Source organism: Macaca mulatta, chromosome 15, assembly GCF_049350105.2.
Source record: "Macaca mulatta isolate MMU2019108-1 chromosome 15, T2T-MMU8v2.0, whole genome shotgun sequence".
Lineage (NCBI taxonomy): Eukaryota > Metazoa > Chordata > Mammalia > Primates > Cercopithecidae > Macaca > Macaca mulatta.
Window position 1 is genome coordinate 45316929 of NC_133420.1, and position 18689 is coordinate 45335617.

Here is an 18689-nt window from a genome sequence, read left to right on the forward strand (position 1 = left end):
AACCACAAAAGACTCAAATAACGAAGGAAAATTTGAGCCTGACTAACAAAGCTGGAAGTATCACACTCCCTAATTTCAAAAATATGTTACGAAGCTCCATTAATCAAAAGAGTATATGACTAGCATAAAAACAGACATCTAGACTAATGGAACAGAATAGAGAGCTCAGAAATAAACCCACAAGGATGAAAAGATAGTCTCTTCAATAAATAATGTTGGAAAAATTGGATAGCCACATGAATGAAACTGGACCCTTATGTTACACTACATGCAAACATTAACTCAAAATGGATTAAAGACTTAAACATAAAACCTGAAGCAATAAAACGTTTAGAAGAAAACATAGGGGAAAATATTCTAGACATTGTGCTGCCCAATGATTTATTGGATATGACACCAAAGTGGGATTACACTAAGTGGGATTATATCAAACTAAAAACCTCCTGCACTGGCCAGGTGTGGCGGCTCATGCCTGTAATCCCAGAAGGCTGAGGCAGTTGGATCACGAGGTCAGGAGTTTGAGATCAGCTTGACAAACATGGTGAAACCCCCATCTCTACTAAAAATACAAAAATTAGCCAGGCATAGTGGTGTGCACCTGTAATCCCAGCTACTCAGGTGGCTGAGGCAGGAGAATCGCTTCAAACCGGGAGGCGGATGTTGCAGTGAGCCAAGATCATCATGCCACTGTACTCCAGCTTGGGCGACAGAGGGAGACTCCGTCAAAAACAAAAAACAAAAAACAAAAACAAAAACAATAACCCTCCTGCGCAGCAAGAAACAACAAAATAAAAAGATAAAAAAAGCAACCAACAGAATTGGAGAAAATATTTTCAGACCATATATCTGATAAGAGGTTAATATCCAGAGGGTTAATATCCACCTGACAAAGGAATTCCTACACATCAATGGCAAAAAACAAATAACCTGATGAAAATTGGGTGAAGCATCTGTATAGTCATTTTTTCAAAGAAGACATACAAATGACCAACAGGTATATGAACAAGTGCTCGGTGTCACTAGTAATCAGGGAAATGCAAATCAAAACCACAATGAGATATCACCATACTTCTGTTAAAATAGCTATTATAAAAATAAATACATAACAGACGATGTAGAGAAAACAAACCCTGTGTACTATTAGTAGGAATGTAAATTGGTTCAGCCACTATGGAAATCGATATAAATGTACCTCTAAATATAGCATTACCCTTTGATCCAGCAGTCTCACTTTTGGGTATATATCCGGAGGAATGGAAATCTGGATCTCGAAGAGATATCTGCACTTCCATGTTTATTGCAGCAGTAGTCACAATAGCCAAGATATGGAAACAACCTACATATCCATTGGTGGACAAATAAAGAAAATGTGGTATATACTTAAAATGGAATATCATTCAGCCTTATTAATAATGAAATCCTGTCATTTATGACACCATGGATGAAACTGGAGGATATTGTGCTAAGTGAAATAAGTTAGGCGCAGAAAGACAAATATTGCATGATCTCACTTATATGTGGAATCGAAAATAGGGAAATACATAGAAACACAAAGTAAAATGGTGGAGGGGCTGGGTGAGGGAGAAATGGGCAGGTTTTGGTCAAAGAGTACAAAGTTTCAGTACTTATTTATATAAAATAAATAAGATCTGGATGTCTTCTGTACCATAAAGAGCCTACAATTCATAATAGTGTATTCTATACTTAAAAATCAGTAAAGAGGGTAGATCTTACATTAAGTGTTCTTACCACAAAAGGCGGGGTAAGACCAAAGGGGTGTAAACTTTTGGAAATAATAGATGAATTTATGGGATTGATGCCATGACGGCTTGATGGTTTCATAGGTATATATATACTTATCTCCAAACACATCAAGTTGTGTATATTAACTGTGTACAGTTATATCAATCATATCTCAATAAAGCAATTTTTTAAAGTATGTGTAGTTTTATACTTGAGAATATGTAATGATACAGAATTTGTATATATATGCATAGAAATTACATATTTAAATATAGAATAAGGAGTATCTTGGAGTGAACTTTCATCTGACTTTAATTTTGTTCTTTTTTCTTATCTCTATTCTCTGTTATCTACAATCTATCTATCTATATTCGTTTGTTTAGGAAAAAAGTTAGATATGCATATTCCCTCTTCATTATAGTCGTTTCTTGGACGTGTTTGTCAAGAATAGATGTGGAGGAGGGAACAGATTAATCTACAAGGTTGTTCATCAGTATACTATTTTTGGTAGCACTGAAGTGATCATAACCTAAGTTCCTAACAGAAAGAAAAAAGCTAGAAAAAAAATTTACCCCAAAAGTATGACCACATTCTTGGATGGAATCTCTCAGGTGCTTGTTCGCTGTCTCTCTTTCTCTGCCGCCTGTTTTTCCCCCGCCCCGCACCCCACCATCCCCTCAACACACACTCATAACAAAGAAGCTGGCTATAAATCAGAGATTTACTTTTAGAATGCTAAAAAATAATTAATCACTGCGTTAATAAATATTTCTGCAATGAATTCATCTGGGTAGTTTGCTTTTTTATCTGTTGAATAAAGGGTTATTTATAAATCATCTATTAATGTAGTGAATAGGTATTACTTTTGTGTCGGGGGTGTTGTTAACGCAAACTCTGCATCTCTTTGGATTTACAGTTGTTTCTAGCAAAAGAAAAAAATCTTTGTTTTTCTTTTTTCTTCTTTTTATTTAAACAACAGTGGAAAAGACTCACGTTCGCAATGCGCAAAGCATTAGAAATATACCGGTGGAAGACGCAGCTCGCGGGCGCCCTTTGCAGAAGATGCTGGGAAATGTAGTTCCTGTCGGCCGCGTGCGCAGGCGTACTTCTTGGCTTGGGAACCTCATCGTCCGACAGTGCTCTTTATTTTTCCGTGGAGCAGGTGAGCTTTTTCTTTCCCGACCCTTGGACTCCTGTGGGAGGCTGGGAGAGAGGTCCGCTTCAAACACAACCATTCGGGCGGGTCAGCCGAGGCCTGAGAATGCATTGGCCGGGCCCGGGGGCGGAGGCGGGGGCGGAGGAAAGGCGATTAGGTCAGGCTGGGTATTTGGTTCGCGTTGCAGTGATGGCCCAGGGTGATGGTGACCGGGGCCAGCATCCCGCTTCGGGGTGAGGAGGAGGCAAAGCCCTGTCTGCGCATCCCAGCCTTACTAGTCGGGGCCTTGGGTTCTCTTCTGGGTTGGAGGGTCATGAAAACAGAGCTCAGAGCTTTTGGGCCTTGCTTTGACTCTGATGGGGGGCAGTTTATCTGGGGAGAGGCAGCCACCCCAGACCTTGGTGGTAGACCTGGGAATTGCAAGAAAACTGTGATAGGTATTTAGTGCCAACTAGAATTTAGGTTTCCCGACATCCAGTTCTTGCTCTTTCCTCAGAAACTCACCTCCTCGCTAGATGTAGTTTGTTTAGTTTTACTGGTAAATTTCTGAAGTCTCTTCTATAAAGAACTGTGGAATTGATTCCCTACACTCTGCGGGCAATGCAGAGCAATTGTTTGTTCTTTGAGATGGCATTTGTGGATGCACTTCGAAAAATTGTATATGCTTTACGAGTATTATTATTAACAAATAGGGGGCTGATGTACTCGGTGCCACCCATCATGGGAGGATAAAGTTAGCCCTGTTTCTGGTTTGTCAGATTGGACCAGTGACCAGAGACAGGAATGTAAGTGGCCTTTCACTTCGTACTCTGCAGGGAAACAATCTGTTCCTAGACTCATTCTGACATTTTTACAGAGGGTGCGGGTTATATCCAGGTAGTCAGACAGGCTTCCCATAAAGACAATCCTGATTTCTCAAGGCCCCTTTCCTTTTTCAGCTCTGCTTTCTCAGGTCTCTACTTAATTCTACAAGATGGCATCAAGAAGAAGGACCTGACCACTGGCCCCTGACTACATGGTCTTTGGTGAGCAGAACTTTTCAAGGCATTTCTTAGTAGAAATTAAGCTGGGTTTAATTTCTAAAGTTCCATCTTGCAGTGTGGAAAAATCATATGCAATTAAATGTCCCTTGAGAATCTCTTTTATTGCTCATTATTTGCTTTCTTTTTTTTTTTTTTTTTTTTTGAGACAGAGTCTCGCCCTGTCGCCCAGGCTGGAGTGCAGTGCATGATCTTGGCTCACTGCAACCTCTGCCTCCTGGGTTCAAGTGATTCTCGTGCCTCAGCCTCCTGAGTAGCTGGGATTATAGGCGTGCACCACCACGCCTGGCTAATTTTTGTATTTTTAGTAGAGATGGGGTTTCACCATGTTGTGCAACCTGGTCTTGAACTCCTGACCTCGTGATCTGCCTGCCTCAGCCTCCCAAAGTGCTGGGATTACAGGTGTGAGCCACCGCACTCGGCGTAATTTTTCTTTGTAACTGACAAATAAAAATTGTATATATCATGTGTAATGTGTTGTTTTGAAATATGTATACTTGGTAGAATGGCTAAATCAGCTAATGAACATGCATCACCTCACGTACTTTTAATTTTTTTGTGGTGAGAGCACTTAAACTGCTCTCATAGCAATTTTCAAGAATACAATACATTGTTATGAACAATAGTTCATAATGTGTATTTACATGTAGTGTGTATACAACCATGCAATAATATACATGTATAAATGTACCCCAACTATGTTCTTTAAACATTAAAATAACTCAGCATAGCAAGATGCTCACTTACGGGAGGGCTGTGAGAACTGAGACTGAGGAAACAGGAGATGCTCCCATCTCACTCTTACCTTTAGATAACATACTTTCTTGAGCCTGTTGGGCAGATTTGTACAAATAAAATATACATATGTGTCTGTAATGCAGCTCTGCTGTATTTTTTATTTCCTGAAATATCACCTCTGTCCAGAGGGAGGGAAGATTTTCTTTCACTCACTGAATAATATTCATTGAGTGCCTACTTTTTGCCAGCTAATATTCTAAGCATTGGGATATAACAGTGAATAACACAAAGTCCCTGCCTATGTGGAGCTGACAGTCTTGGATGGGACAATAATGTAAACACAGATATTCCTCAACTTAGCATGGGGTTACATTCCAGTAAATGTGCAAGTTGAAAATATTAATTAAAAAATGCACTAATTCACCTAATCTACTGAACATCATTCGTAGTGATGAATAGAAGAAACTATACCAGAGTAACGGGGCTAGGGAAGGCATGGGACAGCCATTATTTAATATAGGGGAGTGGGAGAAAACTTCACTGGTAGATGACATTGAATAGAGACTTACAGAAAATGAGAATATGGGCTGGGCGCGATGGCTTATGCCTGTAATCCCAGCACTTCGGGAGGCCGAGGCAGGCAGATCACGAGGTCAAGAGATTGAGACCATCCTGGCCAACATGGTGAAACTCTGTCTCTACTAAAAATACAAAAATTATCTGGGCGTTATGGCAAATGCCTGTAGTCCTAGCTACTCGGGAGACTGAGGCAGGAGAATCGCTTGAACCTGGGAGGTGGAGGTTGCATTGAGCTGAGATCGTGCCACTGCCTTCCAGCCTGGGCTATAGAGCAAGACTCCATCTCCAAAAAAAAAAAAAAAAAAAAAAGAATATGAGCGTTGCAGATATTTGGGAAGGGGGAGGAGGAGGATTAAGTTCCTCAGCAGAAGCAACAGCAAATGCAAAGCCTTAAGGTGCGGATATGCTTAACCTTTGTGGGAACATCAGGAAGGCCATGTGTCCTGAGACGGGTGAGTGAGAGCAGCACAGCAGGAGTTGAGATGAGAGAGGTAAGGCATGTAGACCACACAGCACACAGGCTAGTATAGGCCACAGCCAGTTTGGCTTTTGTGTTGAATGAGAAGAGAAAATGTAGGAGGTGATGGTGGTTGGTGTTATTGATTATTCAGCTCTATTGAGATTTACATATAATTTACCAATTTTCATAGGAGGATTTTGAATAGAGAAGTGACATAACTTGACTTAGTTTAAAGGAACCATTTTGGATGCTCTGTTGAGAATAGAGTATAGGGTACCAAGGTCAGACATGGATACTGGCTAGGAAGCTAAAGCAATCATCCAGGTGAAAGATGGATTTTTCTATTTCCTTCATTATCTGACTTTTTAAGCCAACCAACACTTCATCTACCCCAAACTTCCAATTCCTCTCCCCATCTCCACTCTCATGCTTCCTATTTTACTAAGAGAACTAGCAGAGAACTTCCAAATGCTCTCACCACTACATCCCCTAATCTTCCAGGAAGTATTCCCATTATACTCCAAAGTAACAGGAGGGAGCCTGTCCTCCCTCCTGTTACTATGGAGAAATGGCCTGGACTCTAATTTATGGCCAACTCCTCTACTAGTGCACTAGATCCCACTTTCTCTCAGTTTCCCAGGACAGTGCCTGGGACAATCATTGGGCAAAATTCCTGATAGTTTTATCATTTATATATATTTTGCTTATTTAGATATATAGACATAATTTTTCAGAAAAATAGAAAAATTCAAATAAAATGCTGGATTTTAAAACCATAAATGATCTAATATCCATCAACACTAATTTGCTGTGAGAGAAATCTGCAAATACATAATGCTTCTATCATTCTTGAGTTGAAAGGGACTTCTGTTAAAAGAGTTCAACTATAATTCCATGGGTTAAAACTATTAATAAATCCATAGAATTTTCTTCCTTTTCATAAATATTTCTTCCTGTTACTTCGTGTTACTCTATGCACCACTCCCTCCCACTTTCCTAGGAAGGAATACAGACATTGGAAGTAGAACACTGAGGTACAATGAATGTAATGATGTAACGAGAGGAAAAGTACAAGGTGCTGTGAGTTCATTTTTGCAGGTAATGTAGCTATTATTAACAATGTGTATGACTCAAAGGTAATTTATTATGAACCTGGTGTGATTATAATGTGACTTTGTAAAATAAATACAAATAAACCTTTTCCACTAAGAGTATATAAGAGCAGCCATTTCCCCAGTACTTAAAACAGTACTGAATATTGCCTGTTTTTAACATTTTTGCCAATCTGATGAATGAAAATTAGTATCTTAATTTGTATTTCTGTGATTAGAAGTGAGCTTGAAAATCTTTTTGTATATTGATCATTTGTATTTCTTTTGTGAATTTCCTGTTCATATGTTCATATCTTTTGCCAGATTTGTATTGCATTATACATTTTTCCTATTTGATTTGTACAAACGCTGTAAAATACAGAAAATTGTCCTTTTTGCTTTATTAGTTGCAAGTATTTACTCCCAGTATGTCTTTTGTCTTTTAATTTAGTTGATTGCCTTCTATGTTTGTATAGTCAAATCTGTGAGTCTTTTTCTATATAACCTCTAGATTTTATATTTTATTAAGGATTTCCCCATTGCAAGATTATAAAAATATTCTTCTAGTGGTTTTCCTGGTTCTTTTATAGTTCTAGTTTTATGTTTAAGTCTTTAATTCATCTATAATTATTTTTTATAAAGCAGCGGCTTTAAATTTATTTTTTCCCTAAGTGGATAAACCAGTTGCCCTAAGATTATTTGTTAAATTTTTATCCTTCCTCAAATAATTTGAAATGCTACCTTTAACATATATTAAATCCCTGCAAAATAAAGGGCCTATTTTTAGACTCAGTTTCATTTTATTATTCTTTCAATCTATCTCTGTGCCACTACCACCCTGTTTTAAAATTAATGTAACTATAGAATATGTTTGGATGTCTAGTATGGGCAAGTCCCCCACCCTCAATCCTCATCTTTTTTCTTTTTGAAAAGTATGTATTATCTAGGTGTTTTAGACAGTTTGGGCTGCTGTAAAAGAATACTATAGACTGCATGGCTTAAACAACAAACATTTCTTTCTCATAGTTCTGGAGTCTGGAAATTAAAAATCAGAGTGCCTTCATGGTCAGGTTCTTGTTGAAGGCCCTCTTCCTGGTTTATAGATGGCCATCTTATTGTTTTCTCACATGGCAGAGAGAAAGATCGTTTCTCTCATGTTTCACCTTATAAGGGCACTAATCTCATTGGTGAGTCCTCCATCCTCATGACCTAATTACCTCCCAAAGGCCTCACCTAATACCATCACCTTAGGGGTTAAACTTTCAACATATGAATTTTGAGAGGACACAAACATTTAGTTCTTAGCTAAAGTTTAGTCAGTTAAGTTGGGGTATGCATTAGTAGCCTAGCAGTGCCCTAGCAAAGTACCACAAATTGGGTAACTTAAAACAACATAAATTTATTATCTCACAGTTCTGAGGCTAGAATTCCAAAATCAAGCTGTCGGCAAGGTCATCCTGCCTCTGAAACCTGTAGGGAAATCATTCTTTGCCTCTTCCTAGCTTCAGGTGGTTTGCTGGAAATCTTTGGTATTCCTTAGCTTGCAGCTGTGTAACTCTGTTCTCTGCCCTTTCATCACATGACTTTCTCTATATGTCTGTGGGTCTTCCCATGACCATCTTCTTAAAAGAGCACCAGCCATACTGGATTAGGAGCCCACCCCATTCCAGTGTGAACTCACCTTAACCAATTACATCTGCAGTGATCCTGTTTCTAAATAAGGTCACATTCTGAGGTACTGAGGTTAGGATTACAACATACCTTTTTTGGAGGGACACAATTCAACCCACAACAGGGGAGAATTGACATCTTTAAAATATTAAGTCTTCTCATCCAGAAACATGGCTTTTCAGTTGATTTTCTTGAACTGCTGAGGAGTCAGCAGTCTTATTGTTTCTGCTTTGAAGTTACCCTGCCCTTTTGTTAAATTGCTTTTAAGATTGTTCTCCTTTTCTCTGATTTTCAGGAGTTTGACTATTCTATTCGTGGGTGTAGCTTTCTTTTTATTTAGCTTGCTTATGGTTTGAGGGCAGTGGAATCTGAGTCATTGGTTGCGAAAAATCTATCCCTATTCCCTTAAATATGGCATCATTTCCATTCTTTTTTTTTTTAAGACTCCACTTATGTGTGTGTTAGACCTCTTAAGTAAGTCTCATAAGCCCCATGCTCGTTTTTAAGAGATAAGCTTTATTGAATGTCTGATATATGAAAAGGACTACATAAACTGCATCATCAGGAAGTAAAACATAAAACAAGGTGTATTAGTCCATTCTCATCTGCTAATGAAAACATAGCCAAGACTGGGTAATTTATAAAGGAAATTATAAATTATTAATGGACTCACAGTTTAGTATGGCTGGGGAGGCCTCATAATCATAGCAGAAGACGAAGGAAGAGCAAAGGGACTTCTTACATGATGGTGGGCACGAGCTTATGCAGGCAGAGGAACTCCCATTTATAAAACCATCAGATCTCTTGAGACTTATTCACTACCATGAGAACAGTATGGGGAAACTGCCCCCAGGAAACTGGGCCCATGATTCAGTTATCTCTACCTGGCCCCATCCTTGACCTATGGGGATTATTACAATTCCAGGTGAGATTTGGGTGGGGACACAGCCAAATCGTATCACAAGGTGTCTTGGTTTGTGCTGCTATAGCAAAATACCTGAGACAGGGCAATTTATAAAGAACAGAAATTTATTTCTCACGGTTCTGGAGGCTTGAGGTCCAAGATCATTGTGCCAGCAGGTTTGTTGTTTAGTGAAGGCTCAGTCTCTGCTTCCAGGATGGTGCCTTGTTGCAGAGAACACTGTATCTTTACATGGCAGAAAACATGGAAAGGTACAAACCCACTCCCTCAAGCCTTTTTATAAGGTCCTTAATCCCTTCTATGAGGGCTGTACACTCATGACTTAATTACCTCCCAAAGGCCTCCACCTCCTCATATTATCACATTGGCAATTAAGTTTCAACATGTGGGTTTTGGGGGATTCATTTAGAATATAGCACATGGCTAAATGATGATTAAAAGAAAAACATAAGCTATAAGAAAATAGTTGAAATAAATAGGAGATTAACTTAAAAATAAGGTATCTCTTGCTTTTATTAATAAACTTTTTCTTTTAGCATAGTTTAAGATTTGCATAAAATTTACAGATATATTACAGAGAGTTCCCACATCCCCGTAGCCAGTTTTCCCTACTGTCAACATCTTATATTAGTTTGGTACATTCGTCACAATTAGTTAGCCAAGGTTGGTACATTATTATTAACTGTAGTATTTCATTAAAATTTTTTTAGTATTTATGTAATGTCATTTTTCTACTCTCTGTTCTCATTCGAGATACCATGTTACATTTAGTTATATTTTCTCCTTAGGCTTCTATCAGCATCAATATTTTCTTAGCTTTTTAAATTACCATTATTCTTTTCTTTTAGCTCTCTGTACTTCATTTTGTGTATTTTTGTTGATCTGTGTTTCCCTTAGGCTTAGTCTGTTGTTAAACCCATCCTCTGAGTTCTTAATTTCAAGCGTTCTGTTCTAGAATACTAATTTGATTCCTTTTGGTTGATTCCAAATTGGTATTGAAATCTTCCAGTCTTTTCTCTATTTTATCTATTCTTCTATTTTGTTTCCTCTTATCTGTCCTGTAGTATTGACTCTGTATGTCTAGTAAGTTTTGAACGATATATGGAAATACAGCACCACATGTTTATCTTTTGTGACTATCTTGTTTGAACACATATGATACATGTATAACATACATAATATATTGTCATCATGTATGAATGCATCATAGAGGTTCAACTTGATGGCATCTTTCACCAGGAAGGGTCCTCTTTTTTCTAAGAAGATATACTCACTTAGCCCAGCTGAGTTGGGGCTGGGCTGCAGTTTGGATAAGCCTTATTCTGCCTCTCCACTGCTTCTTTTCCTATGGGTGGCTCTCCTGGGCATTCAGTTGAGAATGTGGCAAGTCTTTGTCTCCTTTACCTTGAAAAACTATGGAAGATTTGCCTCTGCCATTCACAGGTTTTCAGCTTAGCTCTTCAAACTCCTGACCCAGCTTCAGAATTCAGCCAATTCCTTGGGAAGAGTCTGGTCATGTGTTTGGAACCCCTTCAGTTCCCAGTTTTGTTACTGTAGTCACTTACGAATGCCAAAATCTATGTTAATTTCTCTGCTCTTGAGTGACCTTCTGCAAGAAGTCAAGCTTGGATTCTCAGCCTCTAGCTTAGGCCAGAATGGTAAGAGTGTAGTTCCCCAAGGTGAGGTGAAAAGAGGCTGTACTTCCCCAGTGTCATTTCACCATTTGTTTAACACTTTCTTCTGCTTGTTTTGTTTTTATGCTCCCTCCTTTTCCTGCTAAGTTTCTATAAGACTTTTCTTTGCAAATAGAGTACATATCTTTTAGTAGCAAGTTCTGTTTCTATTATTCCTTTTCTGTCAACCATAGAGTGTAACACAAGGAAGATTCTATTGTGATTATTTAAAAAATGGCAGACAGTGATAACAAAGTTTTCTGGGGAAGTTGGTTGCCTGGTTGACATCCAAGGAATCTCATATTATGGCATTTATCTTGGTGAATTCCTCATCATCTGGGAACTTATCCTTCTTATATTTGCAGTCCCAGAAGCTTGAAATCAGTATATACATGGATTCACACCACACAAGCTTGCAGAGGACAGATGAGTTAAACAGAAAGTGGATTTATTATTTTATGTTGATGTGTTAGTTGGTGTTCTCCAGAAAAACAGAACCAATAGTATATATACATCTACATCTATATCTGTTTCTCTCTCTTTAGCTTCTCATTTTTCTATACCCTCTTATAATTGCTTTACTTGAATAATCAATTTTTCTTTTATGTGTATCGTTGCCATTAATAGGGTTATAACAAGTACCTTGTTGCACTACCCACTTAACGATATTTCCATATTTTCTGTTATTTCTTAAGTTGAGTTTATAGTTTACCTATATTTTATATGTATATATACATATAATTACACATTTTTTTTAAATTTTAGGTGTCTTTATAGGGAAACTTCAGTATTGCTTCTGTATATCCTCAACAGGTAAGTAGTAGACACCAAATAATAAACTTTTGGCCACTCTTGAGCCTAGAATTCTGAACCCTTTTTGAACAACTTAATAGTCCTCCACTTTGTCATTTTTAATTGTTAGCTTTACTCTTTCTTTTGTAAATGTCTGCAGGACTGATCCCTTAATAAGCAGGTACTTGTTTGATGTTTTAGGAACCAGTGGCATTGGAAGATGTCAGAGACATGGCACATGGATGTGATCTTCAAAAACTGTTACAGCTTCATCTCATTGGGTGAGTACAGTTTCTCCAATCCCAAAATATGTAGGATCGTGAGATTTACAGGTGTTCAGCTGAGACTGAGCTTTGAGTTTAGGGACCAGAGACAAGATATTTCTGTACTGAACAGATGATAGTCCTTTTCTTTAAAACTTTATAAATAGATAGTCTTACTTTGTTATCTTAGAAGTATCAACATTTCTCTATCGCAGAATTCCTGAATACTACTTAGGACATAATTCTAGGATCCATGGATGTTATCTTCCAACTAAGAAGAACCATATAAATAGATAACAAAGGAAAAATGGAGAAATGTCACAAAATAACAGCCAGGAAAGAATCAGATAACGAAAACAACCAAGAAGACAGGAATCCTTGTAAATAAGAGTCCATTTATCCATTATGGTGGTGCTAGTAACAATAGTGGTACTAGGAGATAGCTTTTGAAATGTTGGTTAGGGTCCTCTGTGCAGAGCCCCTCATCTGTATTTTAAAAACCTGCATTCATCTAGTAGAAGCAACAGCAACTTCATTTCTATATAACTTTATCTATCTTCTCACATATCTCTTGATCTCAGAGGAAGATTGGCCCTCTTCCGTTGTTAGTCTTTCCATTCTGTACTTCAGATTCCATTATTTTTTACTTATTTTAGGGTCTGATTTAATGACTGTTTCATGATTCAGTCTCTCCACTTCACCAGCTCCTTTCCTTCTACTTTCAGACATTAAAAAGGTTTTCTTGCTTTTAAAATAATATGTTGCCTAAAAATTTTTTATCTGCCTTTCAAAATTATTCTGTCATTACCAAATGTTTCAAACTTGTAGCTAATATCCTCAATTCCTGTTCTCTTTTAATCTTTGGAGTTAGATTCTTGTCTTCTGCTAAAATTATTTTGAGGAGATTCTTGAATTCTTTCTTGATAGCAACCTATTCTTAGTCCTGTGTTCAGACTTTCTGCCGTGTTTGATATTTTGTTTTACCTTGTGTGACATCACCAGATTCTTTTCCATTCTAATCTTTTTCCAAATGCTTTTTTGTTAACTTCACTTGCTCCCTAACATAAACACATGTGCCTTTATGGTTTATTTTCTACTTGTTTATTTTTTATCTCAAAAAGTTAGTGCATTCTGACATCCTCAAATAGTCCTTCTATGTTAACTTTCTTATATATATTTTTTCAACTTAAGTGTTTCACTTACATTCTATCCCCATATATTCCCCTGCTTAAAGTTTATCTCCATTAGAATGTCGTACTTCACTTTCAATCACTTTAACCTCAATATGGTGAAAGTAAAATCACCAGCTTTCCCTAGGTTGCCTCTCTTTCCTTCTTTTTCTATCATTAGTACCACTATTCTTCCAGCCTTCCATTGTATCTTTATGAATCTTGTTTTGTAAAAATTCCCTATAATCTATTTCAGCATTTTTTTCTTTCTTCTTTTTTATGTATTATCTACACTTACACCAAATTCTTACTAGTATTATCCCAATCCAGAATCATATTATTCATATTATGCCTTCTTGCTAAGTTTCACCATTGTTCTTTTATTCATTTTAGATAGAATTAACAAGCTTTTAATCTAAAACATCACATCTAAGATATATTTATCCTGTTAATGTTCTGACAGAAAACTTCAGTTTTCCTGTCTCCTGCTAGATGACATTGAATTTCTCTGTTTAAAGTGTGAGAGTTTTTTATTATCTGATCCCATTTCACTTTTCTGGATTTTTTCCTCTGGTTTCCAAAAACATACATACATTTGAATTAGTTCCATTGTCTTTTATTCACAACATTTATTTTACTGAATGTTTACCTTTGATTTTATTATGCACTTTGTCTCAATGCTTCCATTTCTTTGATCACACCTATTGCGATAGCATACGAAATACATCTGGTCTTTGTTTCCAATTCTTGTCACAGAGCTTTGAAAGCCCTCCAAATTTCCTAAGTGATAGGAATATATTTTGTTGTTCATAGTATACCTTTTTTAAAGAAAAGGTGTATTATGATGAGTTTATGTTGATGAGGTGAAATAGGGCAGGGCCCCTAGATAGCCTCAATAGTGGGTCTGATCACTAAAAAGACCAAGCAACTAGAGGGTTAGAACTTTCAATTCCACCCACCAACCTCTGGGAAGAAAGATGTGGGGATGGAGATTAAGCTCTATACAAACTCTTAAACAGTGATATTTGATGAGCTTCTAGATTGGTCAACACATCAAGGTGCTGGAAGTGTAGCATGCCCAGAGATGATGCAGAAGCTCTATACCCCTTTCCCTTCTGCCCACCTTGCACTGTGCATCTCTTCCTGAATGGCTTTTTCTGAACTGTATCCTTTATAATAAACTGGTAAATGTAAGTAAAGTGTTTTCCTGAGTTCTGTGAGCCATTCTAGCAAATTATTGAACCAGAGGAGGAGGGGTTATAGGAACCCTCAACTTGTAGCCAGTCGGTCAGAAGTATGGGAGGACCAGCTTGTGATTGTCATCTGAAGTGGAGGCAGTCTTGTGGGACTGAGCCCTTTAACTCGAGGGATATGATGCTTACTCCAGGTAGATAGTGTTGGAATTAGAGTAAATTGTAGGATATCTAGAGTTGGTGTCGAGAGTTGGAGAACTGGTCAGAATGGAAAAAATCCCACACATTTGCACATAGAAGTGTTCTGTGTTAAGTATGAGTTATAGAGAGGACAAGGCTGTGGCTATACAATTTGTCAGAGTTGTTGTGAGTAGAGCAACAGTGTTTTTCAGACATATATATCGATCCATTTCACCTTTAAACTTCCCTATTAATCAGTACTTATATTGAAAAATTTTACATTTTATCATAGCACTATTTTATTTTTATTTTCTGTAACTGATGAGTGAGCCTTGTTTTCTGCCTTTGTATTTCAGAGGAAAGAAATAATATCTTCTACTTAATCCTGGATACTATATCCAAAGTTAGAGCATCCACTCCAAAGCCGAGAATTTCTGAAAAACAAAACAATGTCATCATATGACGTTAGAATTTTTTTTCAAATGATGGTTCCTAATACTTCACGTTAGAAGAACTCGAATTTGATAACGAGTTTCAGAAACACCAGTATAACCAGATTACAGGAAAAAGCAAGTCAAAAGGAAGATCATGAATATAACAACTTTGAGGAAACATTAATCAAAGACCAAAGCTTTTTAAACAACTGAGAGTTTTTATAAGAAAAAGACCTCATGCAGTAGTCCCCAGTTATTCATGCAGTATACATTCCAAGACCCCAGAGAATGCCTGAAATCACTGATGTACCAAACCCTAACCAGGTTCTTAGTATGAGCTACTGAATGACGAATGGGTGGGTAGTATATACAGTGCAGATACACTGGACAAAGAAATGATTCACAGCTCAGGCAGGACAGAGCAGATCACACAAGATTTCATCACAGTACTTAGAAAACCACACCATTTAAAAGTTACGAATTGTTTATTTCTGGAATTTTCCATATAATATTTTTGACCACAATTGCCCGTGGAGAACTGAAACCATGGAAAGTGGAACTGTGGATGAGGCAGGACTACTGTAACTATGACATCAATGGTGGGAACCTGAAGCATAATTCTGCTGTAGTGGATTTTTTCAAAAGGCAACTCATGAATGAAAATAATTTATTAGATATAAGAAAGGATGCATTTGTATCTCAAACTTTACTTATTTACTTATTCTGGAAATAAATGAAAAGCCAACACCTATTACATACCCACAAAAATGAAAAAATAAATAAATATAAAGCCATAGTTCAGTACTGATGGAATCTGAGAAAATTTATATGAGAGCGAACCCATACCTCTGTACTGAATGTGGGAAAGGCTACACTTGTGTTGCATCCCTGACCCAGCATCAGAAAACACATATTGGAGAGAAACCTTATGAGTGTAAAATATGTGGTAAGTCCTTTACCCGGAACACTAATCTTATTCAACATCAAAGAATACATACTGGAGAGAAACCTTATGAATGCAATGAATGTGGGAAAACTTTTAGTCAGAGCACTAATCTTATTCAGCATCAAAGAGTCCATACTGGGGAGAAACCTTATGAGTGTAATGAATGTGAAAAAGCCTTTAGTCATAGGTCATCCCTTAGAAATCATGAGAGAATCCATACTGGAGAAAAACCCTATCCTTGTAATGAATGTGGGAAAGCTTTCAGCCATATCTCTGCCCTTACTCAACATCATAGAATTCATACTGGAAAGAAACCATATGAATGTACTGAATGTGGAAAAACCTTCAGCCGCAGCACACACCTAATTGAACATCAGGGAATTCATTCTGAGGAAAAATCCTACCAGTGTAAGGAATGTCGGAAGGTTTTTTGCCACAGTACATCACTAATCCGACATCAGAGAATCCACACAGGAGAGAAACCATATGAATGTAATGAATGTGGGAAAGCTTTCAGCCACACCCCAGCCTTCATTCAACATCAAAGAATTCATACTGGAGAAAAACCCTATGAGTGTAATGCATGTGGAAAGGCCTTCAATCGGAGTGCACATCTTACTGAACACCAGAGAACTCATACTGGAGAGAAGCCTTATGTTTGTAAAGAATGTAGAAAAACCTTCAGTCGAAGGACACACCTTACTGAACATATAAAAATTCATTCTGGCATGAAACCCTATCAATGTAATGAATGTCAGAAACCGTTTTGCTATAGAACCTCACTAATTCGACATCAGAGGATGCATACAGGAGAGAAACCCTACCAATGTAATGAGTGTGGGAAATCCTTCAGCTTAAGCTCAGCTCTGACTAAACATAAGCAAATACATACAAGGGAGAGACCTTATCAATGTAATAAGTGTGGTGATGTCTTTTGTCATAGTACATCCTTAATTCGACATCAGAGAACTCATTTCAGAAAGGAAACCTTAGCCGAGTAATGGGTGTGGGAAAGCCTGCAGTCAGTTGTAGGTTATTGTTTACACCTGAGCATTCACAGTATAGGAAACTGTAAGATTGTTATGTGAGGAAAATCTTCAGGCAAAACACTCATTTACTTACTATGCTACTTGTACTGAGAAGAAAGACTATTCTTTATAATCTAAAAAATGTGTTATTGAAAGAGAAAGTTATAATGGAAGTGTTCATCCAAAACTAAGGTTTGTTTTTTTAAAGACATATTTAGAAAGTTATTTTCAGAGATAATTTATTAAAATGTATATATTTGCTTATAAAAAAAGCCTTTTGAAGTACACAGAAATCTTAGTAGGATAATGAAAATTGTTCACTGTATACATAATCCCTTTTTATTAAGTCCTATGTTATATTTCGGTGTTCAAGAAACACTTTTGTAGAGCGTTTGAAAATAAAATTGACAGATTTCATTAATAGCCATAGACAAATAATGTTTTCTCTGACAAAGATACTATGCATTATTTTCTAAGATTTATGTAATAGTTTTAATGGAATATATATATATATATATATATATAGTTAAAAAGAAAATTGCAACAAATTCTCAGAGGGAAATATTCAGACACTCCCTAATTATTTTTTCAGTACATTGCAGTAAAAATAGAAATGAAAACAACTAAAAGTAGCACCCCAACATGATTTAGAAATTTAAAATAAGTTTCTAAGTAATTTTGGAGTTAAAGAATAAATCTGTACAGAAAAAAATATGTGATTATTAGAAGACAATAAAGCTAGAACAAAATTATGCATTGAATTCAGAAAGGAAAAAGAATAGTATAAACCCAAATAAAATAAAATAAATGCTTTAATAAAGATAAAAACACACATCAATGAAATAGTTACAAAAGGTAGATTTCATAAGGCAGTAGACAAACTTCTAGCAAGTAGGAATGATGGGAAAAGGACAAAAAAATCCAAGAGTAAGAAAATGATTATAAATATATATGGAAAGAAACTTAAATACTCAAAGTCAGTCGTTAAGAAATCTAGCAGTTTCATAAAGTCAGTACTAAGGTTTATTTTAGAACTTCTAGACTATTTCAAAAATAGAAATCTACATTAATAAAAACCTATCTTAATACATGCTGTAAAAAATCATTTAATAAAATTCTATATACACTGGTGACTTTTTTTAAAAATTAGAAAGAAAATTCCTTATATTGATAATGAACATTTATTAGTGTGTGTTCTCCAGAGACAGAAGAGAGAAGGAAGAGAAGGAATGGAGAGAGAGAGAAAGGAAAGATGGGAGGAGAGAGAGAGAGAAAAAGGAAGGAAGGAAAGGAGAGAGAGGGAAAGAAGGAAGGAGGAGAGAAAAAGGAAGGAAGGAAGGAGATGTGCATGGACATTAATGGATGATAAGAAGCCCAAGATCTGCAGTCAGCAAGCTGGAGACTCAGGAGAGCCGATGGTAAAGTTCTAGGCTGAGTTTGAAGGCCTGAGTCTTCTGAAGGCCAGGAAAACTGAAGGTATAAGTTCCGGTCTGAGTCTGCAGGCAGGCAGGCAGAAAACCAGTGTCCCAGCTTGAAGACAGGCAGGGAGAGAAGTCTTACTAAGCCTTTTATTCTATTTGGGCCTACAATGATTGGATGAGGTCTACAGCC

The 18689-nt window shown here is 37.0% G+C and overlaps 1 protein-coding gene across 2 annotated transcripts; it reads left to right on the top strand.

Annotated features, from left to right (window-relative positions):
• Positions 1–2854: 2854 nt before the first annotated feature.
• Positions 2855–17501, top strand: ZNF883 (zinc finger protein 883). 2 transcript variants are annotated; one of them, XM_015117057.3, is made up of 6 exons: positions 2855–2905; positions 3838–3924; positions 6717–6814; positions 11839–11886; positions 12067–12146; positions 15027–17501. In XM_015117057.3, exon 6 carries the CDS (start codon positions 15912–15914, stop codon positions 17049–17051), a length of 1140 nt encoding a protein of 379 aa, XP_014972543.2. In that variant the 5' UTR covers positions 2855–2905; positions 3838–3924; positions 6717–6814; positions 11839–11886; positions 12067–12146; positions 15027–15911; the 3' UTR covers positions 17052–17501. The 2 variants fall into 2 exon arrangements, with proteins under 2 accessions (XP_014972543.2, XP_077824441.1); XM_077968315.1 differs by lacking the exon at positions 6717–6814.
• Positions 17502–18689: the final 1188 nt, after the last annotated feature.